Raw genomic sequence first — 23965 nt, 5'->3', positions numbered from 1 at the left:
CTTGAACACCAGCGTTTATAAAGAACAAAACCTCGAGCCCGGGAGTTCCAGCTCTGGGGCTGTTCCGTTCCACAGCCTCACCTGGCAACACCAAATCCCCACCTTTCAGGGCAGAGCCTTTCAGAAGTGATAAAATCAACGAGGATTTAAAAATCTCACAATTCTGGCTGTTAAGTCTTCCCAAAAAAATGTTTTTTAGTGTCAGCTCGGCCTGCAGAGCCCAGAGGCTCGGTGTGTAAATGTGTGCCCGGCCTGGGGTGAACTCCTGGCTGTGGGGACAGGGAATTCCAGAGGTTCTCCCCTCCGGAGGCAGGAGGATGAGGAAGCAGCAGACATCTCCCCGATTTCTGCAAATCATCCAGGGGAGTTTTGGTTCTGGGAACTCTGCCGTGCCCTGCGGTTTGGGATATAAATCTGTGATCCACGGAGCCTTTGGAATGCAGGTTATGAAACAAAATGAGAGAACAGAAAATGCAGATTGTGACAGAACCATCCCAGCTTCCCACACAGGGAAGGAACATCATCCCTGTATCCCGTGGCACATCCTTACTGCCCAGGGAGAAAAAATATCCATCCACTGCTAACCTGAAGCAGCAGTCCAGTCCTGGATATCCTTTTTGAGAATCCTCCTTCCCCCAGCTCTTTAAATCATTCCTGAACCGCAGAAAAACTGCGGTCGCTGTTTGTGTTATCGCATTTTTCACTCTGGTTCTGCCTCATTTCTCCCACGCTGGGCATTTTATAAATACATTTATTTTATTTATAATCCTTTCAAGGATTGTTTGGGCCCAAAATTGTTGTGTTATTCCCGTATCATGCACCGTTCCTGTCCTGCCCTGTGTGCTTTTCCACCCCCAAAGAGCTCATCATCCCACAAAATCCCAGAGCTCAGGGAATATTTTTGGAGCGTGTTTGAAATAGCAACTCAGTGGTTGACCTGCAACCTTTTCAGTTTTAGTTTAGCAAAACCGAAGGGCAGCTGCGAGTCTCGTTTCCAGCTTCACCTGCGTTCCCGTGACTTTGGGTACTAAAAAAGCAAATTGATGGATGGGTCTCCTCACTGCATCCCAGGGGACAGACTGCAATGGGAACACTGGGACAGCAGCAGCCAGAGGAGGATGCTCACCTAGAAAATCACTTTTTACACATCACCTGAAGCGCCCGTTTTATGTAAGCTCGGCTTTTACACTTAAAACCCAAGCAAAGCAACTAAGAAAAAAAACCCGGGAAGTGAAATTCTGGTTCCAAATCCGGAATGAGGTGGAAGGCAGATGGCGCTTCCTGGGTGCCAGATTTTCCAAAGGAAGCTGATCCCTGCGGAGCCCAGGATGGAGCCTGTGCTCTGCGGGGCTTTGCTGTCACAGCAGGGCAGCGGCCACCGCCCTCACCTGGAAATTCCAGCTCCGCTGAGCCAGACAATTCCCATTTCCAAGACAAACCGTGCTCAGGCACGTCATGGAACAGCTGAGGCCAGCTGGGCAGGCTCAGGGAACAGTCTCCACTCCCAGGGACACCTTGGAAACCTCATCCCTGATTTTTCACCTCCAGCATGCTGGGGTGGGCGCTGGTGTCCAGGGACTCCTCCCGCCTGGCAGGAGCAGCTGGGCTGTCCCGGCACACACAGGAAAGGGGTGCTCTGATCCCCTGCTGCTGCCACAGCATTCCCAGAGCGGCTCTGCCGGCACAAGGCACTCGGCAGGGGCGCAGGAGGCAGCTCCCGGCGGGCAGCAGCAGGCACAGCGCTACCACAGAGCCTCAGCTTCACTCCCTGAAGGCCTGGGGGAGGGAAAAACCCCCTTTCCATAGGGACACCTCTTCCCAGCGGCTGGCCCCCAAGGCTGGCTCTGCACAGGAGTGGGGTTCTGCCCCCCAGAGCCTCTCGGGGGGCTGTGCCAGGCTGGGCATGGGGCACTCTGGGGCTGGCAGCGCTCCCCAGCAGACACAGCTGCAGGTTTGTCCCAGAGTGGCAGAGCTGCTGCTGGAGCCATGCAAGCATTGCAGCCCTTTGGGAGCCAAAAGGACACGGGGGGGCCAGGGGTGGGCCGAGGCCGAGCAGCTGCAGCTCAGGAACGCCGTGGGAGCTCCACACCGGCCGCTGTTCCCATTCCCCGAGGGAAGCTCTCTGATCCAGCAGTGCCCACGGCAGCACCAGCCTTTGGGGACAGCTTAGGGGCATTTTTCAAGGTGCTTAAATAAATAATCAAGACACAGAGTTGATATTTTGTACCCTGTAGGGCATTAAAGTGTTACTCGTGCACAGAGCACAGGAGGAGCAAGACCACACTTCAGCTCAGCTGAGGACACTGAGAAACCACCCAAAACAAGTTCTCCTCTACCTGCACACTGCAGATTTAATTCCTTGTACCTGGCACTCAGCAGCCATTTGGGCAAATGCAAGTTTTACCTCTGGCCCGGGATCCTCCTCTACTGAATGTGCCCACACCAACTCCCAAATCCACCTGGGGTGAGAAGCAGAAGCGAAGGCAGGAAAGCCTTGTCACATCCAAGAACAAAAAGCGATTCTGGGCCGGGCACAGCCTCTCAGAGCTCTGCTGCTGCCAGGAGCTGCACCCTGCATGGTGTCACTGAGCTGGAGTTTGGGCTCAGCACCGGGCAGGACATTCCCACCTCCTCCTCCTCCTCCTCCTCCTCCCACCACAGGCTGGATCAGGAATGGCTGCACCTCCTCAGCGCTGCTGCATCAGAGAATTCCTTAGGAACATGCTGCTGGCCAGGAAGGAAAGAAACACCACAACTTCATGGGAAAATCCGAGCACGAAAGGTCACGTGGAACTGAAAGGGAAGGGTTTATCCAGAAGCAGATACGGAACCAAAAGCAGGTGAGGAGGCATTCCCAGAAATTCCAAGAGAACAGAAGAAATCAAAATAAAACGGTTAGAGTTGGGAAGAACGTGAAAATCAAAGAGCAAGGCACTGGTGGAGAAGCCAGGGAGGCCGGAAACCTCCTACAAAACTAAAGGGAGGAGGGAACAAACACAAATCCGGTTTGACACGGAAAGCTCTAACACACATCCCGAGGTTTCCCCAAGCGCTTGGGTCCTAAGGAGGAGAGACACGGGTGGCACACAGGGTCAGCACTACAGGTGGCAGGACAGCACAGGGTGGGGACACGGGGACGGGGACACCACACTGCCTCTAGACACTACAGTGCCACTACCGGGGGGCCGGACTCACTCTGCAGGACGCTTATAGTAGCCTGGGCTCGAATCCACGTAATGGAGGGATTTTGCCTCAAGTCATTCCTCCTGGGATCGTTGCTGGCCCTGCACTCGTAAGTCCCAGAGTCTTCCAAGGTAAGGCGGGTTACTCTCAGCACACTCACCCCATTGGCCCCGTAGGCAGTGTTAATGGTGACACGGCGCTTCCGAGCGCCATCCCACAGCTGTTTGAAAGCCTCAGCCCGGTTGACTTCTGCATACCACCACTGGATCTCTGGAGTGGGGTTCCCAACCACATCACAGTACAGTTCAAAGGCGTCCCCCGTGAGTTTAGTTTCTGACATGGGCGACTTGACAAACCCGGCTGCAGGGAGGGGCAGCAGAAACGCAGTGACAGAGCGGCAGAAAACAACACAGCTCACACACAACAAAGCAGTGGCAGAAAACAGTTAGAGACATGGCATCGGCAGGGACAGGGCTGGGGACACCCCTGGGGACACTCTTGGGGACACCCCTGGGGACAATCCTGGCATCGGCAAGGACACAGCTAGGGACACCCCTGGCATCAGCAGGGACACCCCTGGGGACAATCCTGGCATTGGCAGGGACACAGCTAGGGACACCCCTGGCATCAGCAGGGACACCCCTGGGGACACCCCTGGTACTGACACAGCTGGTGACACCCCTGGTGTTGGCAATGACAGGGCTTGGGGACACCCACGGCATGGGCAGTGACACAGCTGGGGACACTCATGGCATTGGCAGTAACACAGCTGGGGACACCCATGGAACTGGTGGTGACACAGCTTGGGGACACCCATGGTATCAGTTTGGAGACACTCATAGCATTGGCAGTGACACAGCTGGGGATACCCCTGGCACCAACAGTGACACAGCTTGGGGACACCCCTGGTGTTGGCTTGGAGACAGCCCTGGCACCATCCTGGGGACAGCCCTGGCACCGTCCTGGGGACAGCCGTGGCACTGTCCTAGGGACAGCCCTGGCACTGTCCTGGGGACAGCTGTGGCACCATCCTGGGGACAGCTGTGGCACCGTCCTGGGGACAGCCCTGCTGGCACTGTCCTGGGGACAGCTGTGGCACCGTCCTGGGGACAGCTGTGGCACACAGAACGGGGGTGCAGGGCAGGGAATTCCTGCCATTCCTGCTGCTCCTCCTTTCGGCAGCAGCTGCCCCTGCAGAGCCTCACCGAGGGATTCCCAGGCCTCCTCCAGGAATCCAGGACATCCAGGAATGCCGGGATGTGCCAGGGCCATGCTCCTGGTCAGGCAGGGCTCTCTGGGGAGCTCCCTGTGCCTGAGCCACCCACGGGGACACCAGGGGGAAGATCCCAAAGCTGTGCTGGCTCTGCTCTGACCTCCTGTCCCGTCTATTTCGGGCTTCCAGGGCAGGCAATTCCCCAAGACACCAGTGACCTGTTTTCCCGGAGGAGCCAATCACCCCAGCTCCAGGAAAGAGGGAATTTCAGCGCAATGAACCCTCACAGGCCAAAAGATCATTTTGTCAGGAGCCCACAGGAACCTCAGCGTTCCCCTGCTGGGCTGACACCAGTGCTCGGCATCTCTGCCATCCTTCCCCTGGATCTCCCGAATCCTCCCGCCCCAGAGCCTGGCTGAGCTGTCCTGCAATCCCATTTCCAAAGATATTTAGGAGAGCAGGCCTGGCGTCGAGGCCTCTCCTAAAAATTCAGGATTAGGACACAGCTGGCCCAGACAGATCATGGAGCAAAACCCGTCCTGGCGCTGGGGACCTCGGCCTGGGGAGGGACAGGGTCACAGCAGGAAAACTCTGAGCCTGGCATCCCTCTCCGAGGATTCCTGCCTTGTTTTAGGATGAGAGACGAATCCACAAGGTTTAGAAACGGTAAGATGGACTCTGAGCGCTCCTTGAACAGCATTTAATGCGCTGTCCCTGGTTTGGCCACAGGAAACAAAGAGCTGCACAATGAGGTGGGAATGTCCCGAAGGATCCCTCAGGTGGGAATCTCCCCAGGTGTCCCCAAGCACAGAAAAGGGTCCCTGCTGGAAGAGCAGCCGCAAGGAGTGGCTATGGGAACACCCCACGGTCCTAAAAACTCCCTCAGTTCCCTGCCCGGGGAGCTCCTGGGACCAGGGACCCCCAGCCCGGCACCCGCATGGGGGAACCTGCCCCGAGACACCCCCGGCACAGCCTGCAGGGACAGCACAGCCCGACTGCAGCGGCCACAATGGCCACAGTGACTACTGACCACTGACTGCAGTGACCAATGGTCACAGTGACCACTGACCACAGTGACCAGTGACCACAGTGACCAATGGACACAGTGACCACTGACCAGTGACTGCAGTGACCAATGGACACAGTGACTGCAGTGACCAGTGACCGCAGTGACCAATGGACACAGTGACTGCAGTGACCAATGGACACAGTGACTGCAGTGACCAGTGACTGCAGTGACCAATGGACACAGGGACCACTGACCACAGTGACCAATGGACACAGTGACCACTGACCACAGTGACCAGTGACCACAGTGACCAATGGCTGCAGTGACCAATGGCCACAGTGACCAGTGGCTGCAGTGACCAATGGCTGCAGTGACCAATGGCTGCAGTGACCAATGGCCACAGCCCTCTAATGACCACAGCCTGTAATGACCACCAGCCACAGGCCCCAATAACAAATGGCCACAACTCCCAATGACCAGCACTGACCCCACTGACCAGCACTGACCCCAGTGACCCCAATGACCAGCACTGACCAGCACTGACCCCAGTGACCAGCACTGACCACATTCTCCCCACTGACCAGCACTAACCCCACTGACCCTAGTGATCAGCACTGACCCCAGTGACCAGCACTGACCCCACTGACCAGCACTGACCCCAATGACCAGCACTGACCCCACTGACCAGCACTGACCCCAATGACCAGCACTGACCCCACTGACCAGCACTGACCAGCACTGACCCCAGTGACCAGCAGCCTCCACATACAAAATAACAAACACTGCAGTTACCCAGGGCAGCTTTGGGTGAAAAAGAACCAAAAAAAGGAGGGAAAGGATAATTTTTCCCGAGGCTGCAGCACAGGGGGCTGGGAAGGGAAGTGCCGGTGAATTCCAGGCTGTCCTGGAGCAGGTGATGCTGGGCAGATCCCACGCACAGAGCCCGGCCTTGCCTTTCTTGGGCCCGTCCCACACAGCTGGCCCAGCTCCTGCTCCAACAAAACACCCCAGAAATACCCCATAAAATACCCAAACCCAGAGACAGAGTGCAGGGATGGCCCAGGGACTGCACTCAGTATAACCCCAAAGCTTGGGGACTGCTCGGTTTAACCCCAAACATTTGGGATTGTGCCCTGTTTAACCGCAAAGCTTGAGGCTGTGCTCAGTTTAACCCCAAAGCTTTGGGACTACTCGGTTTAACCCCAAAGATTTGGAACTGTTCCCTATTTAACCCCAAAAGTTCAGGCTCAGTTTAACCCCAAAGATTTGGGACTTCTCTGTTTAAACCTAAAGATTTGGCACTGTGCGCTGTTTAACCCCAAAGGTTTGGGATTATGCCCTGTTTAATCCCAAAGGTTTGGGATTATGCCCTGTTTAATCCCAAAGGTTTGGGATTGTGCTCTGTTTAACCCCAAAGATTTGGGACTGCTCTGTTTAACCCCAAAGATTTGGGATTGTGCTCTGTTTAACCCCAAAGATTTGGGACTGCTCTGTTTAACCCCAAAGATTTGGGACTGCTCTATTTAACCCCAAAGATTTAGGACTGCTCTGTTTAACCCCAAAGATTTGGGATTATGCCCTGTTTAAACCCAAAGATTTGGGACTGTTCCCTATTTAACCCCAAAGATTTGGGACTGTTCCCTATTTAACCCCAAATCTCTGGGCTGTGCCCGGTTTAACCCCAAAGATTTGGGACCGTTCCCTATTTAACCCCAAATATTTGGGACTGTTCCCTATTGAACCCCGAATTTTTCGAACTGTTCCCTGTTTAATCCCAAAGCTTTGGCACTGTTCTGTTTAATCCCAAATTTTTGGGACTGTTCCCTGTCTAATGCCAAAGCTTTGGGACAAACCTGAAATCCCTTCTGGAAGTGCTTTATTTATTCAAGATTTAATCTCATCCCCCTCAACTGGAGATGAGGAGACATCAATGCCCCTAAAACCAGGGAATTCCACCCAAATTCCAGCGCAATTCCAGGGGCTCCTCGCCTTTCCAAACTCTGCCTTAAAATTTTGTTGGGGAAAGAAAATGAAACCCCCAGTGAGGAAAAAACAGGATTTTCAAGGCTCAGAAATTCTTGTAAAATCTGCCAGGGTTAAGAATACACAAGGCAGTCGTCCCTGAAGTGCAGAAATTATTGTTTATATTATTTATATTATATTATTAGATTTATTTATTATTATTTATTATTTATATCAATATTTTAGTTCTATTTCTATTTATTTATATTTGTATCTGTATTTATATTTTAGCTATATTTCTATTTATTTATATTTTTATTTATATTTGATCTGTATTTATATTTCTATTTATATCTGCATTTACATTTTTATATATTTATTTATAAATATATTTTTAATTTATATTATTTTATTTATTTTATTTGTATTTATATTAATATTATTTGTATTTATATTTACATTTATAGTTCTATTTCTATTTATTTCTATTTGATTTATATTTTTATATATTTTATATATTTATACAAATATTTATATATAAATTTTAGTTATATTTATATATATTTATATTTTATTTATATTTTTATATTTATTTAATTTATATTCATATTAATTTTGATACTAATATTTCTATTTATTAAAATATCCTTTTGTAACTCAAATTTCATCAAAGCATAGAAGAATTCCGGAGAATGGCCCTGGAGGAGGAGCAGAGCAGGGAGAATTTTCATCTCCCCCACATTCATTCTGGTGTAAAAAGGGGTTAAAAAATAAAAGTGCTTTGCCCTAAAACCAAGTTTGAGGGAAGATGTTAAGCCAGGCTCAAACACAGCAAAACCAGGTTTATCCCACACAAAGAATGGACAAATTAGGACCAAAATGAGGGGAAAACCAAGGAATTCCAAGGAATTTTTGCAACACCAACCCAACTCCAGCAACCCAAAAATTCGTATTTCACCTTTATTTCACCATTTTTATTTCACCTTTAGGAGGAGCTTTTCTTTCCCTAAATTATTCAGCTTTCTTCATTCAAAATTCAGATGTTTTTTTAATCCTTAATTCAGATTTTCATTCAAAATCCCGATTTTTTTTTTTAATCCTTCTGGAATTCAGATTTTCATTCAAAAATTTCCGATTTTTTTTAATTCTTCAAAGAAAAGAAACAGATGGAAAAGGCAAGGCCCACAAAAAGCTGATTTTTGCTTTATTCCCACATTGCCAATTTGATGAGAATATCCCAGAAAAGTCCAGGAAGGAGCTGCCCACCCCCCCAGTTAATGAGGCTAATTAATTAGGGCGTTAATTAGGGTCCTGAGGGTGGGGAAATCAGGGAATTCAGGCTGGAAAGGATTCCTGGGGATAAATCTGGGAATTCATTCAGGAAAAGATTCCTGAATGGGGACAGGACACAGGGATCAGTTCCATAAACCTGGGAATTTAGGAAGGAATGGATTCCTGGGAAGAAATCTGGGAATTCAGGCTGGAAAAGATTGCTGAACAGGGATGACACAGGGATCAATTCCATAAACCTGGGAATTTAGGATGGAAAAGATTCCTGAACTCAGGGATCAGTTCCATAAACCTGGGAATTCAGGATGGAAAGGATTCCTGAACAGGGAAAGGACACAGGGATCAGTTCTGGGGATAAACCTGGGAATTCAGGATGGAAAAGATTCCTGAACAGGGAAAGGACACAGGGATCAGTTCCATAAATCCGGGAATTCAGGCTGGAAAGGATTCCTGTGGATAACTCAGGGAATTCAGGCTGGAAAGGCCCCTCAGATTAGCCCGAGACCCTCCCACAGCCCTGGCTGATTTATCCAAGTTTCCCTGGAACAGAAAGTTTCCCCCAGGTCCAGGGATTTGGGAGGGAATTCGGTGGGAAGAACAAAGCTCTGGCACAGCTGGAACGTCACTGGGAGCTGAGTCCTTGTCACAGCTCCTGCTCCAATTTCCAGCTCCTTCCCTCCCTTCCCCTGAACTCCACAATTCCAGGGCTCTGCGCCTTGGGAATTTCAAGGTGATGGAGTTTATGGAAGTGCTTTTTTGGGACATGCCAGGCACAGAAACTTTTTCTCCCTGCAGACTCAATATGAAATCATTCCCTTCTACAGGAAGCGTGGGAAATCTTTACCTGGAACCCTTGATCAGCGCTCTGGAATAAATAATAGATGGATAACGATGCTCCCGTGAACCCAGATCCACAGCAAGGCCTTAAAAAGCACATTTTCCCCATATCTCAATGGAAATATTAAGGAATTTCAGTGGAAAAGACACCAAATCCTGCCTGGCACTTCCCTCATATTTTTTTTTTTTGTGTGGAAAAAGCCAAGTCCGGGGAAGTTCCCGAGGCAATTCCACAACTGACATCCCTGAAACCAGGGATGGCAAAGGCATTCCAGGGAAACACCGGGAGTTACATCCCCTGGGATCCCATGGAAAATGCAGCTTTGTGCTGTCGGGAAGCTGGGCTGGATCCCTCCCAAGGAGATTTCCTCACCCAAGGAATTATTTTCCCAAGGAATAAACCTCATGCTCAGCAAAGGCAGGAATTGTTCTCTGGCAGGGAAAAATCCACCCAGCCACCGCTTTAATCCCATTTTTTTTAGGGAATACAGGAATATTATAGCAGCTAAGGAATAGACAAGAATCTCTCCGAAGCACCAGGAGCCAGGGCAGGAAAACTCCTGGAAACTGCCATAAAAAATTCCACGTTAACAACTAAAAATCCTGGAAAGCAGAGGGGAGGGATTCAGCTGCAGCACGGGAAGCAGAGCTCCATTAAATTCTGATTTCTCTGCTGCCCCCATATCGCAGCAGCTGAGGCTGAAGATCCCAAAAAAATTCCCAAATTTTCCATCTCCGGGATGCCTCAAAGGTTGGGAACGGAACGGATTTTGAGCTCCTTCAAATCCCGGCCCCGGCTCTCTAATGGCGCCGTGGGAGGATTTGAAATAAGCGAAGGGGCTTTTTTCAGAGGCGCCCTGACCTCTCCTGATCCAGCAAACGCGGCTGATCCCGCTGCTCTCCGCCAAAGCCGCTTTGGATCCCTGCTTTTCTCCATCCCGCGGGAAGCACCGGAGCCTCCCGCGGAGGGAAGGGACGTTTTTATCCCGCGACCTTCCCCAAGAAATGCCCTTTGCTGAATTGTGGATTATGTAACCGAGGCTCGGGAGGATTCCGCCACGGAAATAATTCCGGGCTGAGCGCAGGGAAGGCATTTCGGAGCCTCAGTGGGAATTTAAAGCCCCTGGCCTGGCAAATCCTGGCAGCAGGGGGGGTTCAATTCCCATTGAGGGGTTAGAGATGCTTCACTTATTCCGACTCCAGGCTCTTTGGAGTGGCAGGGAATTCCTGGCCCTGCTCAGTGGCAGGAGAACGATGGATTCCAATGGCAGGGAAGAGGGGAAGGATTAAAAATCCGTTTAAAAATAAAAATCAAATTAAAAATTAAATTCTACTTTTAAACTTTCAATTAAAACTCAAGCTGCAGGTTAAAAAGCGCACTTTTAGCGGTATTTTTTCCCACCATCCATATGGCAGGAGAATGATGGAATTCCAATGACAGGAAAGAGGGGAAGGATTAAAAACCTATTTAAAAATTAAAATTAATTAACAATTAAATTTTAATTTTAATTTTTAAATTAAAACTCAAGCTGCAGGTTATAAAGCGTGTTTTTAGCAGTATTTTTTTCCCCCATCTACGTGGCAGGAGAATGACGGAATTCCAATGACAGGGAAGAGGGGAAGGATTAAAAATCCATTTAAAAATAAAAATTAATTAAAAATTATATTTTCATTTTAAATTTTAAATTAAAAATGGAGCTGACAGTTAAAAAGTTTGTTTTTAGTGGAATTTTTTCCACCATCCACGTGGCAGGAGAACAATGGATTCCAGTGCCAGGGAAAAGGGGATAGATTAAAAATCCATTTAAAATTATTAAAATTAATTAAAAATCAAATCAAAAATTAAATTTTAACTTTAGAATTTAAATTAAAAATCGAGCTGCCAGTTAATTTTTCCCCCCATCCACGCATCAGGAGAATGACAGAATTCCAATGCCAGGAAAGAGGGGAAGGATTAAAAACCTGTTTAAAAATTAAAATTAATTAACAAATCTTAATTTTAATTTTTCAATTAAAACTCAAGCTGCAGGTTAAAAAGCGCACTTTTAGCGGTATTTTTTCCCGCCATCCACGTGGCAGGAGAACGGTGGAATTACAATGCCAGGAAAGAGGGGAAGGATTAAATATCCATTTAAAAATAAAAATTAATTAAAAATCACATTTTCATTTTAAATTTTAAATGAAAAATGGAGCTGACAGTTAAAAAGTCTGGTTTTAGTGGTACTTTTTCCTCCCCATCCACGTGGCAGGAGAATGATGGAATTCCAGCGCCAGGGAAGAGGGGATGGATTAAAAATCCATTTAAAAATATTAAAATTAATTAAAAATCAAATTAAAAATTAAATTTTAATTTTAGAATTTAAATTAAAAATCGAGCTGCCAGTTAAAAAGTTTGTTTTTAGTGGAATTTTTTCCACCATCCACGTGGCAGGAGAACGATGGATTCCAGTGCCAGGGAAGAGGGGAAGGATTAAAAACCCGTTCAAAAATGAAAATGAATTAACAATAAAATTTTAATTTTGAATTTTCAATTCCAACTGGAGCTGCCAGCTCAAAAGGGGTTGTGGCAGAGCCCAGCTCCTCTCTGCCTGGCGAGGTTTGATCTCCGTGGCCCACTGACACCGCTGAGATTACGGGGCCAGAAATATCCAGCCAGAAATAACCTCGCAGCATCCCACACCTCAATTCCCTGCTGGAATTCCAATCCTGGGCAGGAATCACCTCCCTGTACCCACCGCTCACACCTCACACAATTTCTGTGCTGAAAGGCAAAAAAAAAACATCCCCAAAATGTCGTTTTTTGGTTATTTTTGAGCTCTGGGGGGGTTTCCAGGTGAGAGGGAGATTTCCCTGCTCCCAGAATTTTTCCCAGCAAAAAAGTCAAAAATCCAATTAAAGCTCAGATTTGAACTCTTAAAAAAGAAAATAAATAAATAAATTAATTACTGAAATAAACTTCCTTTGCTCGGTGTAAATTTAAAATTTATTTAAATTTAAATAAATTTATTTATAAATTTATACATTTAATTAATTTAAATTTATTCAAATTTTAAATATGGTGCCTAAAATGTTTAAATAGCTCTGCAGAGGTTTGAGAGGAACAGAAACAGTGACCTGAACAGAATCTCAAACCCAAACTGGGGTTTTAATAAATAAGAAATAAGAAATAATAATTAATAAATAAAGAAAAGGTTCTGTTTTCTAGCCAGAATTTTCTGGGTTTGTAGCCAGTGGTAAAAGCTGTCCCCTCTCAGGGGGACAGAGGTGTCCCTCCAGCTCCCCAGTTGTGCAGCAATTTTACAGCAGCTTTAAAAGGTATTTTTAAAAGGTATTTATTTTAAAAGATATTTTCAAAAGGTATTTTAAAGGTGTTTCTGAAAGGTATTTTAAAAGGTATTTATTTTAAAAGATATTTTCAAAAGGTATTTTAAAGGTATTTTTAATAGGCTTTTTTTAGAGGTATTTTTAAAAGGTATTTATTTGAAAAGGTATTTTAAAAGGTATTGTAAAGGTATTTTTAAAAGGTTTTTTTTAAAGGTATTTTTAAAAGGTATTTATTTTAAAAGATATTTTAACAGGTATTTTAAAATATTTTAAAACGTATCTTAACAGGTATATGAACAGGTATTTTTAAAGGGTATTTATTTTAAAAGGTATTTATTTTAAAAAGTATTTTAAAAGGTATTTATTTTAAAAGGTATTTTAACAGGTATATTAACAGGTATTTTTAAAGGGTATTTATTTTAAAAGGTATTTATTTTAAAAGGTATTTTAAAGGTATTTTCTTTAAATACCTGCACAGAGCCCGGCACAAGCACTGGAGGATTTATCCCACGGATAAATTGATCTGACTGGGACAGGAATCCCCACTTTTGTTCCCTTTTTTAGCTCTTTTTGTTTGGTTTTTTCTTTTCCCTTTTCCTCCATATGGCTCAAGATTGGGGTCACCGAATCACCCCTAAAAATAGGAGTTTTGAGATCCCAAAGCCTCAGCTCAGAGCCTGGGGTGAGAACAGAAGCTCAAAGTGCTGAAAACCTTGTCAGATAAAAAAGGTTTGGAGTCGTAATGGGGGCAAAAAAAAAAAAAATAGATCTAATTACAAATAGTTAAAAAGAATGGAAATATTGAATTAGCCTCGTGCCTGAGAAAAGCTCTGCCACACCCAGGGGTTACACACAGCGTTACTGCATAAAGAATTGGCAGAAATGGGATAAAACCAAAATATTTCCAAAAAAAACCCCAAAAGCAGGGCGAATTCCCTGATTACAGGATGGGTGGCATATCAAATAATTCGGTTTCTAGGTTAAAGGGAATAAAACCACCAAATATTCCGTTTCTTATGGCAGAATGAAGCCCCAGGAGCCTGAATTCCTCACCCAGTGCATCCCAGAGCAAATCCCTGCACCTGGAATTTCCATCCCCTTTAAAGATTTCACCTTTAGAAAGGGATTTTTTGCCTTTATTTGACCTTAAATAAAGAAATTCCAAAGAGGAATTGTTTCTGTATGGGTGGATCACACACCAGAAAAGAACAGATTTGGATTTTTTTTTGCTTCCCGGTAGGAAAATGCAGCAGAGCTTCCCAATTCCCACAAAAACAAGGAAAAGCCCATCCCAAAGTGCAGCTGGGCTCTGAGTCACAACCCTGAGTTTTTGGGCGCTCTGGGATTCGGGAAACGCTTCCCAAAGATTTCTTTCCCAATCTTTTGCAGTGCTCAGCTCCTGGTTTCTGTGGCCCAAATCAAATCCATAATGAATCAAACCAAATCTCCCATCACGAATTCCCAGTTTATTCCCGGGAATCCCTGGAAGCAGAGACCCAGCTGCCTGGGCAGTACAAACATCTTCATCTCAAGCTCCAGAAATGTTCCTGACTCTGCTCAATTCGGCAGGATTTATGTTAACTATGTCAATATTTACATCAATTTATTTCCTCTCTGCCATTTATTCCTGGCTGGGAGAGCTGGGAATGTTCAACTGGAGAAGGGAAGGCTCCAGGCAGAGCTCAGAGCCCCTTGCAGAGCCTGAAGGGGCTCCAGGAGAGCTGGAAAGGGATCTGGGATGGAAGGACAAGACACAGGGAATGGCTAAAAAGTGAAAAAGGGCAGGTTTAGGTTAAATATTGGGAAAAACGTCTCCCCTGTGAGGATGGTGAGGGCGTGGGATGGAATTCCCAGAGCAGCTGTGGCTGCCCCTGGATCCCTGGAGTGTCCCAGGCCAGGCTGGAGCGGGCACTGGGAGCACTGGGACAGCTCATCCTGCCCGTGGATGTGGTTCAAGGTCCTTCCCAAGGCAAACCATTCTGGGATGCTGGGAAAACATCAATCGACTGCTTGCAACCCTTAAATTGCCTGGGCAAGGCTGCTCTGGGTGAACATCAGGAAACCTCAGCCACAAGTGACCCAAGCACAGCACAACAAACAGGGGCTGTATTTTAGGGATTTTCTAATCCTTTTGACCGTTCAGGAGCTTCCCAACATCCCCAAACCCGCAGGGACTTCACCAGACAGAGCAGCCCAGCCCTGACTCGGAGCTGCTTTGAGTCATCGCTTCCCTCATTCCCAACTCCAGGAATTCAAACCCGTTTGCAGCCTGAACCTGAGGCAGGCACTGCTGAAACACCACAAAAGCTTTCCCAACAAACCACGGGGGAATAAAATAAAATCAAACCCCCGGAGTGCTCAGCCAAGCTGCTGCACGCTCAGGTTTAAAAATGCTCCCAGCATCTGTTTTGTTGGGGTTTTTTTTGCAAACTCCCGCTGTCCGCCCTCACGGAATTATTCCGGGCTGCCTCTCATCTGCTGGGAGCTCTCTGTGCTGCCAAAAGCCTTCCCTGGGCACTTAAATCCATTTTTCTCAACATTTCCGAGGCACTCTCTGGGTCAGTTTTCCCAATTCCCACGGAATTCCGTGTGTTCGCAGCCGTTTTTCCGGCTGAAGTTTTTGGGCTGAGTGTGGTTTTTTAAGTTGTGATATTCCCCTTTCCTCTCGTTTTGCTGTTCCATCAAGGCACCACATCACAAAAATGTTTCATTTTAGGTTTGCAAACCAGTGGGATGGCCCTGAGATCCCTGGGAATACCCCCATAATGTGAGGAGCTACACCTTGATTCCATCCTGTCACCACTGTGAATTTTAAAACATGCAAAACTATAGCAATTAGAGAAAAAAAATTACCTTTTTTTTGGGTTTTTTTTTTTAATTCAAACCAGAATTTGATCTGTTTTTCCTCTAGAAAAACATCTCACAGTGCAAATCTGCAACACCAAAAAAAAACCACCAAAAAAAAAACCCAAACCAAGCAGCACCAGGCATCAAATATTTAACCTGGAGTGAAAATAAATCGCCATGAAAATGAAATCACTGATAATTATCATTATTGGAACCATTGGATATTGGATTTGATAGAGCTTTGACAATTCCTGAGTTATGTTTTTACCAGCCAAGCTCCCTCCTCCAGCTTTACAGAAATCAGGATGCGCTTTCTGCAGTTAACTGGGAAAAAAGCTGCTGTGTTTATTCCCAAATATTCCCAATATTCCTGTTTTGAGGAGTTCTGACCGAACACACAAACATCCAGAGGAAACCCACAATTCCAGCCTCCAGGAAGAAGAATTCTGCTAGGAAACTTGGAAAAAATGGGAAAGGGCTTGGCCTAAGGCAGACCTGAGCTGTGTGGGCTCCCTGTGCTTTGCTGCCCTTCCTGCTTTAATCAAAACCAAACCTGGAATTGTCCTGTTTATTTCATTTATTGATTTGTTTGTTTCATTTATTGATTTATTTCATTTATTGATTTGATAGATTTATCAACAGGAAGCTTTAACACCTCCCTAGAGAAAAAACACCTCCAAAAGATGAAATCTCAGCCTCTGGAGCCACGAGTTTGAATTTCAGGAGGTGCAAGAACGACTGAAAGAGTGAAATCAAATCGATGATGGGCTAGAGGGGTCCCTGAGGCTCACAAAGACACCTTGGGCTGGGTTGGGAAGATAAAACAGGACTTGGGAGAGCAGCAGGAGGAGGGAGAGCCTTCCTGGATCGCAGAGGGAGTTGGAGGAGGAGGAGGAGGAAGAGAGGGAAGCACTGGTGGGGAGGAGAAGAGAACTTTGAACGTTCTTCTCGCTGCTCAGCCCACACTCACGCTCCAAAAATGCTCTGGGAAACCATGGCTCTCATTCTCTGGGCACCACTCAACAGCACAGCAGAGCCCAGCTGGAATGGGTGAGGCTCAGCAGTCCCAAACAAGGATAAAAGTGAAGCTTTCCATGGCTCCCTCAAGAAAAAAATTAATTTTTGCTATTCAGGATTGACTTAGGGAATTTTCCTGATTTTATGGTCACTTTTATACTGGTTTCTGCCAACAGAAAATCCGTATTTGCTGGTTCTAGCTCCTTCTTCATCCACGCAGAGGATGAACTAAACAAGCACCACCTGAATTAATTTGGTTTTATTTCCCCTCATGCCCAGCTCAGAACAACCCAAGCAATTTTAGGGTGAAGAATGGTGAAGAATTCTCTGCACTTCAGGGCAGAACTCGCCAGCTTGCCCCCACTCCAAACTCTTGTGTCAGTGTGCCAAAAAAACACTGCAGATTTCACAGGGAATTGCAGCAATTATAGACAATAAAATAACCTTTAAATCCCAACCACTCTGGGGTGGAATCATCACTGAGCTGAAGCCTCTGGTTTTCCAGCTGCTGGTTTTGAAATAAAGATACTTCAAAGGTGAAGCAGCAAGTGGAAAAGTCATGTTTTCCTCCCCTCCACGAGGAGCTGCTGCTTTGAAGCATTAAAGCGATTTTCCAACAGCTGCCCTTAGAAAGTGCAGGATCTTCCTGACTGGCTTTTTCCAGCTCTTCCTCCTCATCCTTCCCCATCTCTCCCCCCAGTTCCATAGGAACTCTGCTCTGGATATAAGCCACGAGCAGAAAACAGTGGTTTTCCCAGCAGAATATTCAGGAAAAAGTGCAATTCCTGACACGATTCCCTGAGATTTTAAGGTGTTCGTGCAAGAGCTTTCAAAGCCAAAAAACTCCTTCCACTTTTAGCAAGCTGAAATCCACAGGTGAGCCTGACTCCGGATGTTCTGGATTGCATGAAGTCTGGAAAACACACTGGGAATTCAGCAGCCATCTCCTGTCAGAGGTGGGGAGAAAGCTGCTTCCCACAACCACTCAGCATTCCAGTGGGAATTTTCTGCTCCAGGTGAGCGGTGCCCAGGGTTGTGTGGCCATTCCTTCACCTCCCTGAGCTCAGCAGGGCTTGGACTATCACCTTTCATCACCAGGGGAAGATAAGGAATCCCTGCCCTTTGGGATCCTCCCCTGCCCCTTCACAGCACACACCCCTGGGGGAGAAGTTTGCAAAGGAAGAGCTGGAGGAATATCCACAATTCAGGAAAAGGCTAGACCTGTTCTCCACACCAAAGAGGAATTGTTCTGTTTCAGGAAGCTTCCAATGGGCTGAAAATAAAAAGCCCAGTTCCTCTGCAGCAGTTCAGATTGGGGCAGCAAGAAATATTAGTCAGAAAGATCTCAACCTTTCACCTGGCTTGGGGTGCTCCACCCCTTCCCAAGCAGATTTTCACTCCCACAACACCAGAGAAACTCAGAGTCTTCCTCATCACTCAATTAAAAATAAAAATTTATGACCTTTCAGGACATACCAGGGGGCTGCAACCTCCCCTCATGCCAAGACATTTTGGTTGGCTTCAAGGCCAGTGTTGAAGTGACGACAAAGGCCCTTTCCAGCTCTCCCCAAAATTCACTTCATCACCAAACGTTTGTCCCGGAGCCAGCCAGGATTGTCATCTCAGCTGCTGGCATTTGACACCTTCCCTGCCCCTCCTGACCCATTTCCATGTCACTCCTTCCCGGGGAGCTGCTCCCCTCCCTCCGCCCCAGCCCAGGGCTGGAATTTCTCTGGGAATTCAGCATTCCCAATTCTGGGAGCACAGAACTCGAGCCGTGGCAGCACCTTCCTGGGAAGCTCACGGAAGCGGGATCCCCCATTCCCCCACAGCTCCAGCAGGCTTTTCCCAGACTCCACAAAGGACAGCCTCCGGTTTTCATTCACGGCGCGGATGCCAAACTCTGCTCAGCAGAGACACGAGGTTCGCTGCTGCTTTCACGCTGCAAAATCTGCACGTGCTCGGGGAATAATCCTCACCTGGGATCTTTTTCCCAGGATTTTTCCCGTCTGGATCTCACCTACCAATGTCAAACCCAGAGCCTCAATGCTGGCCTGGTGGAAGGTGAGGGGAAATGGGACGGGCTCTAAGGTCCCTTCCAACCCAAACCAGGCCAGGGAATTCCACAACCCTGCGATTTCAGGATTCCCCTGGAGCAAAGAGCCAACCTCAACAGCCAGAAAAACCCTAGGACTGAATATTATCTGCAGAGCAGAAAGGAAGGAGAGGGAAAGGAGGCCGAAACGATGAAACTAGCGTGGAATTGGCGTATTACCAAGGCAGCCCTTCCTCCTAGGCAGATTTTCCCAGGTCAGAGCCCCTCAAAAGCCCAGCTCCCTGCCTTTCCCGAGCAGCCCTGGCCGTGATGCTGCACATGGAGCATCTCCGGGAGCAGCCAGGCATTTTCCTGGGCGCTGCAGGATTTCCTTGGAGCAGGAGGCTCGGCTGGAACAGCCTCTTGGCCCCGCTTCTCTGTGCCACTAATTGTCATGCACTTGGCTGCGAACTCGCCGGGGAGGAGGCAGCCGAGCTGGATTTAGCTCACGCTATCCTACAAGGAACGGAGAAGGCTTGGGGTGTGGTGGGTTGGTTGTTTCTTTCCTTTTTTTTTTTTCTTTTTTCTCCCCCCCTTTCCTTTTTTTTTTTTTTTTTTTTTTTTTTTTAATTCCTTCTTTTACGCTCCTATCAGAAGGACCTCTCCAGTTGCTAAGGAACTACGGGCTTTATTGCATTATAAATGATTTAAGGCGGCCCGGCAGATGCAGGTTCAGTAGGCGGGAGGAGATGAGGAGATGTTCCATTTTATCGGCGGCACGAGGCGCCTCAGGAGGAGCCGGGGGGGGCCGACCCTGTTCCCCCCCTCCTCCTCCCTTTCTCCTCCTTCCCCCCCTTCCCCCCGAGGGGCCCCAAATCACGAAGGATTCCCCCTAAAGCCGGGGTCGCCCTCCCACCCGCGGGGCTGCCCACAGCGCACCCGCCGCCATAGAAACGCGCCCCCCTCCCGGCTCCCCCGCCGCCGCCCTCCCTCACCGTTCTGCGCCGCGGCGGGTCCCGGCAGCAGCGCGGCCGTCGCCAGCAGCAGCGAGAAGGCGGCGGGGAGCGGCCCGGAGCGCGGCATCTTCCTCAGGCAGGGGCAGGAGGAAGAGGAGGAGGAGGAAGGTGAGGAGGAGGGTGAGGCGGCGGCGGGAGCGGCGGCGGCTCCGTCCGTCCTTCTCCGCCGACCTCCTACCGCAGCGCAGCGCCGCTCTCGCGAGATCCGCGGGGCGGGGGGCGACGCCGCCGGGGAGGGGACGGGCGAGGCGGGCGGGCGGTGTCAGCGCTGGCCTCGCCCGCCCCTGGCCGCCATGTTGGCACAGTTCGGCGCACTCCCTTCAGCGCCGCCGCGTCCTCCAGCTCACGGTTCTCCCTCCTTGCCGAGCTGGCGGCGGGACGGGGACACCCAGGCGGCGGGGAGCTGCTCCCTGCCCTTGCTACCGTGCCCTCATGGGGGACATGGCGGAGGCCGCCCGGGGCGGCCTTTCCTCGGGCGCAATGGTAGAGTTGCCTGAGGGAACCGTCCATTCAGGGGACCGATGGCAGAGTTGCCTGAAGAATCCATCCCCTCAGAGATGCCATGGAAAAGCTGTCTGAGGGTTCCATTCCCTCATAGCCACCGTGGCAGAGCCGTCTGAGGGATCCATCCCCTTAGGGCCACCACGGCAGAACCACCTGAGGGATCCATCCCCTCATGGCCGCCTGACAGAGCTGCCTGAGGGATCCATCCCCTCAGGGCCACCATGGCGGAGCCGTCTGAGGGATCCATCCCCTCATGGTCACCATGGCAGAGCCACCTGAGGGTTCCATCCCCTCTGGCCACCTGACAGAGCCACCTGAGGGATCCATCTCCTCATGGCCACCTGACAGAGCTGCCTGAGGGATCCATCCCCTCATGGCCAACCTGGCAGAGCCACCTGAAGTTTCCATCCCCTCATGGCCACCATGGCAGAGCCCCTCTGGCTGGGATGTCAGAAGCACCACACTCCTCCTCGCTTCTGTTCTTCATGGGTATAAAACACTGGAAAATACAGAGCAAGGGCTGGTATTTGGCTCTGTTCATACTCCAGGAGTTTCTGTGCCCTTCTGCAGGGGCCACAGTGTTTCAGAGGAATCCAATTCCACGCTAAATTTTTCAGCTTGAGGTCTACGCACCCACAAAAGACAGATATCATTTTAAACACCATTCTATCCATCACTTCTGTACTTCCATACAAAAGATTTCCAAGGGCTATGTCATTTTTTGTGCGAGCAGGAAACAGAAGCTGCATAAAGCAAAAGTTTTTGCTCCATGTTAGCAGTGGAGTTGTGGGCAAAGAGCACAAACACTGGCTCCTGGATGACTGGACAAGGCAAGCATGCTGGAAATTGGCTGTTGATGAGCTTTGGGTGGCTTTTCTTTATTCTCCTGTCATAAATCACGGACACCAGGTCCATTTTGCTGCTTGCTTGTGCTTTGTTTTTCAGCCCAGGTCATGGTAGGAGATCGTAGGACAGCAGAGCAGCAGAGAAGGAAACTGGCGGGAAAAACAGCGGAAAAACCCCTCAAGATCAGATTTTCAGCTTTCTGCAGAGCCCTGTGTCACCAGCGTGCCCAAAGTGGGGTGGGCTGGGAAATAATGGGTGGTGACATCCCAAACTCTCCTGGTTCCTTGACTTTGTCTCCCTCTTCCTTCACCCTGCCCAGCTCGATCTCAGCCGACTCCAGGTCCTTACACTGCTCACTGAAAGCCAGGATCAGGCACACTTTTTCCATGGAAAGCCTGCTCAAATCCCTGCCTGAGCGCTTCAGGACTCAGATGAGGATGGCAGGGGCGAGGTCACGCGTGAGGAGGAGCAATTTTTGGCCATGTGCTGCTGCTCCACGTCATCCTGGCTGCCCCTGGCTCCCCAGGGATGCCAGGTTTGATGTGCCTCAGAGATTCCACTGGAGAATTTCCATGGTGCATTTCCATGACTCACTGTTGCTGCCAGCTGATTCATCTGTGTGACACTACTCTGCTTTTTCTCACCGCGGTGCAGAAACATCCTCTTTTTTTTTTTTTTTTTTCCCCAGCTGTGTATGGAACAATCCTGATAGCAGCCCTTGCAAACCAGACAAAAAGGGGAACAGAGCTCCATTAATCCCGTTTTTTTCACGCTGCTCCCTGCCGTTTTCCCGGGATTTTGCTGTAACTCTGCTCCTCGCAGGCACCCACTCGCTATTAGGCCTTCCCTCGGCTGCCTGTTCTCCAAGTTTGGAAGGAGCGAGCGCTGGGAGCAGGCTCTGGATGTGCTCGGAAATCCTTGTAACCATGGCAGCCCAGGGTGACTCACGCTGCCACAGGCCCGCGCCCAACTTAGCACGAGGGATTTTTCTCCCCCCGTCCCTTGTCAGCAGCTCGGCTTCTCTGCCACGATTGCATAACTCACTTGTGTTCCTCCGCTTCTGCCCTGCTCTCCTCTCACCTGGAGCTTCCCTGGCAGCTCTGCCTTGGAAGTTGTTCCCCAGGCAGGGAATGAAGGCTCAGCACGGAGCTGGTCCATGGGTTTCTCGTCATACAGCACAAGAAAGCAGAGCAGAAAGTCCCCACAGCCCGGAGGTGTCCTCACGGGTCTGATCCCCACTCTTTTGGAGCACAGAGTTCCTACAAATCCCTAAAATTTATAACTTAATATAATAATATAATATAATGTAATGTAATATAATATAATAATATATAGAATAGAATATATAGTATTAATATAATATATTATATAATATTACGATAATAACAATATTAATATTAATGGTAACATTAATATTAACATCATAAAACTATTATAGATTTTAATGTTAATAATACAAATATAATATAATACATTAATATAATATAACAACATAATATAACATAACATAACAGAATAGAATAGAATATATATAAATATATACTATATTATAATATACTATAATATAATATACTATAGTCTAATCTATTAATATAAAATATAACATTAATATATTATATGATATTAATATAATGTTAATATTGGTATTAATATTAATATTAATATTATAGTGATATAATATGTTAACGTTAATAATATTAATATATAGAATAAAATATAATAGAATAATAAAATAATAAGTACTCTGGTTTCCAGCCATATAAACGGTGGCCAAAAACCCCCTCTTGTTGTGCCATGGATCAGGGAATCCCCTTGCAGCTGGAGTTGTGAAGGAAAAGGGGATTTGCCAGCCCCAGATCCACCACGGTGGTTTGGTGGTGAAGAGAAACGTGGTGATTCCCAGCTTCAGGAATGCCAGGGAAAACTCAGGCACATCCAGGTTTTCCAATCCCTGCATTTTCCTTCAGTCAAGACCCATATTTTCACCTCGAGGTGGGGGGTGTGTGTCTCAATTTTGATTATTCTCTGCTCATTCCTTCAGAACGAGGAAGACAGAAAATCTTGGAAGCAAAGAGGAAGGAAAAAAAACCCAACCAAACCCCTGTAATCAGCAGGAAATTCAGGAGAGTTTCAGTTCTCAGAGAGCAGCAAAGAGGCATCACCCTTATTTTGTGGGGGAATTTTGAGCTTGTCTTCTGGCAGCTGTGAGTGTTTGAGAGATCCCTGTAATTTTGATATGTTTAGTCATATGCTTTGGCACTTGAAAGCTTTCACAGAATGGGTTGGGGTGGAAAGGATTTCGGGGTTATCCTTTCACTGTTCCAGGGTGCTCCAAGCCCCATCCAGCCTGGCTTGGGACCCTTCCAGCTGCTCTGGGAATTCCACCCCAGGGCCTCCCCATCCTCACAGGGAAGAATTTCTTCGCTTTGCCTCACTTGGACTCACTTTTTGAACGTGTCCTGGGCCGGGCAGAGCACGAAACAGAGTCCAGCACAAAACTCCTCTTTTTCAGCTGCTCTCAGGGCTGAGAAACCCTGGATAACATCAGATAATGCTCCCAGGGCCGCTTGCCAGGAAAACAGCGATCCCAAAAGGTAACTCCGACCTGATTATTGGGTATTCATCTCCCCAAAGGCACAATGGCAGCTCCGGCAGATAACATCGGGGTGAGGCACCGCAGAGGCTCCGTGCCTCATTCACACCCTGCTGCACAGCTGAGCCCCGCCGTTTCCATCCTAAACAGCCGGGAAAAAACTTAAATTGCACAAAACCCCCGTGCTCTGAGGAGTGAGAGGAGGGAGAGCTTGTAAAATCACACAGCGACGTGCTCTGAGGGAAAAGAGTTGGAGGCAAAGCTGCTCAAAAAAAAAAAAAAAAAAAAA

At 48.0% G+C, this 23965-nt stretch overlaps 1 protein-coding gene and 1 long non-coding RNA gene across 4 annotated transcripts in view; one reads left to right on the top strand and one right to left on the bottom strand.

Moving 5' to 3' along the window:
* Positions 1–20415, bottom strand: part of NPTN (neuroplastin) — a 40702-nt gene extending 20287 nt beyond the window's left edge. The window contains exons 1-2 of one of the 3 annotated variants that reach the window (XM_086848457.1): positions 19713–19926; positions 3196–3543 (exon numbers count right to left, since the gene is read on the bottom strand). In XM_086848457.1, coding sequence (XP_086704583.1) covers positions 3196–3543; positions 19713–19800 — 436 coding nt within the window. In that variant the 5' untranslated portion in view covers positions 19801–19926. Of the gene's footprint in view, positions 1–3195; positions 3544–19712 lie in introns of all 3 variants that reach the window. The other 2 variants (XM_086848456.1, XM_086848455.1) reach the window with 2 other exon arrangements.
* On the top strand, positions 19949–23965 carry LOC111934286 (uncharacterized). The gene is made up of 4 exons (XR_015275632.1): positions 19949–22309; positions 22839–23022; positions 23125–23287; positions 23596–23965. It is a non-coding gene; the product is annotated as an uncharacterized LOC111934286 (long non-coding RNA).

This window comes from Cyanistes caeruleus, chromosome 13 (assembly GCF_971803275.1).
Source record: "Cyanistes caeruleus chromosome 13, bCyaCae1.hap1.1, whole genome shotgun sequence".
In the NCBI taxonomy this organism is placed as follows: Eukaryota; Metazoa; Chordata; class Aves; order Passeriformes; family Paridae; genus Cyanistes; species Cyanistes caeruleus.
This window is presented reverse-complemented; position numbering and strand designations above follow the sequence as displayed.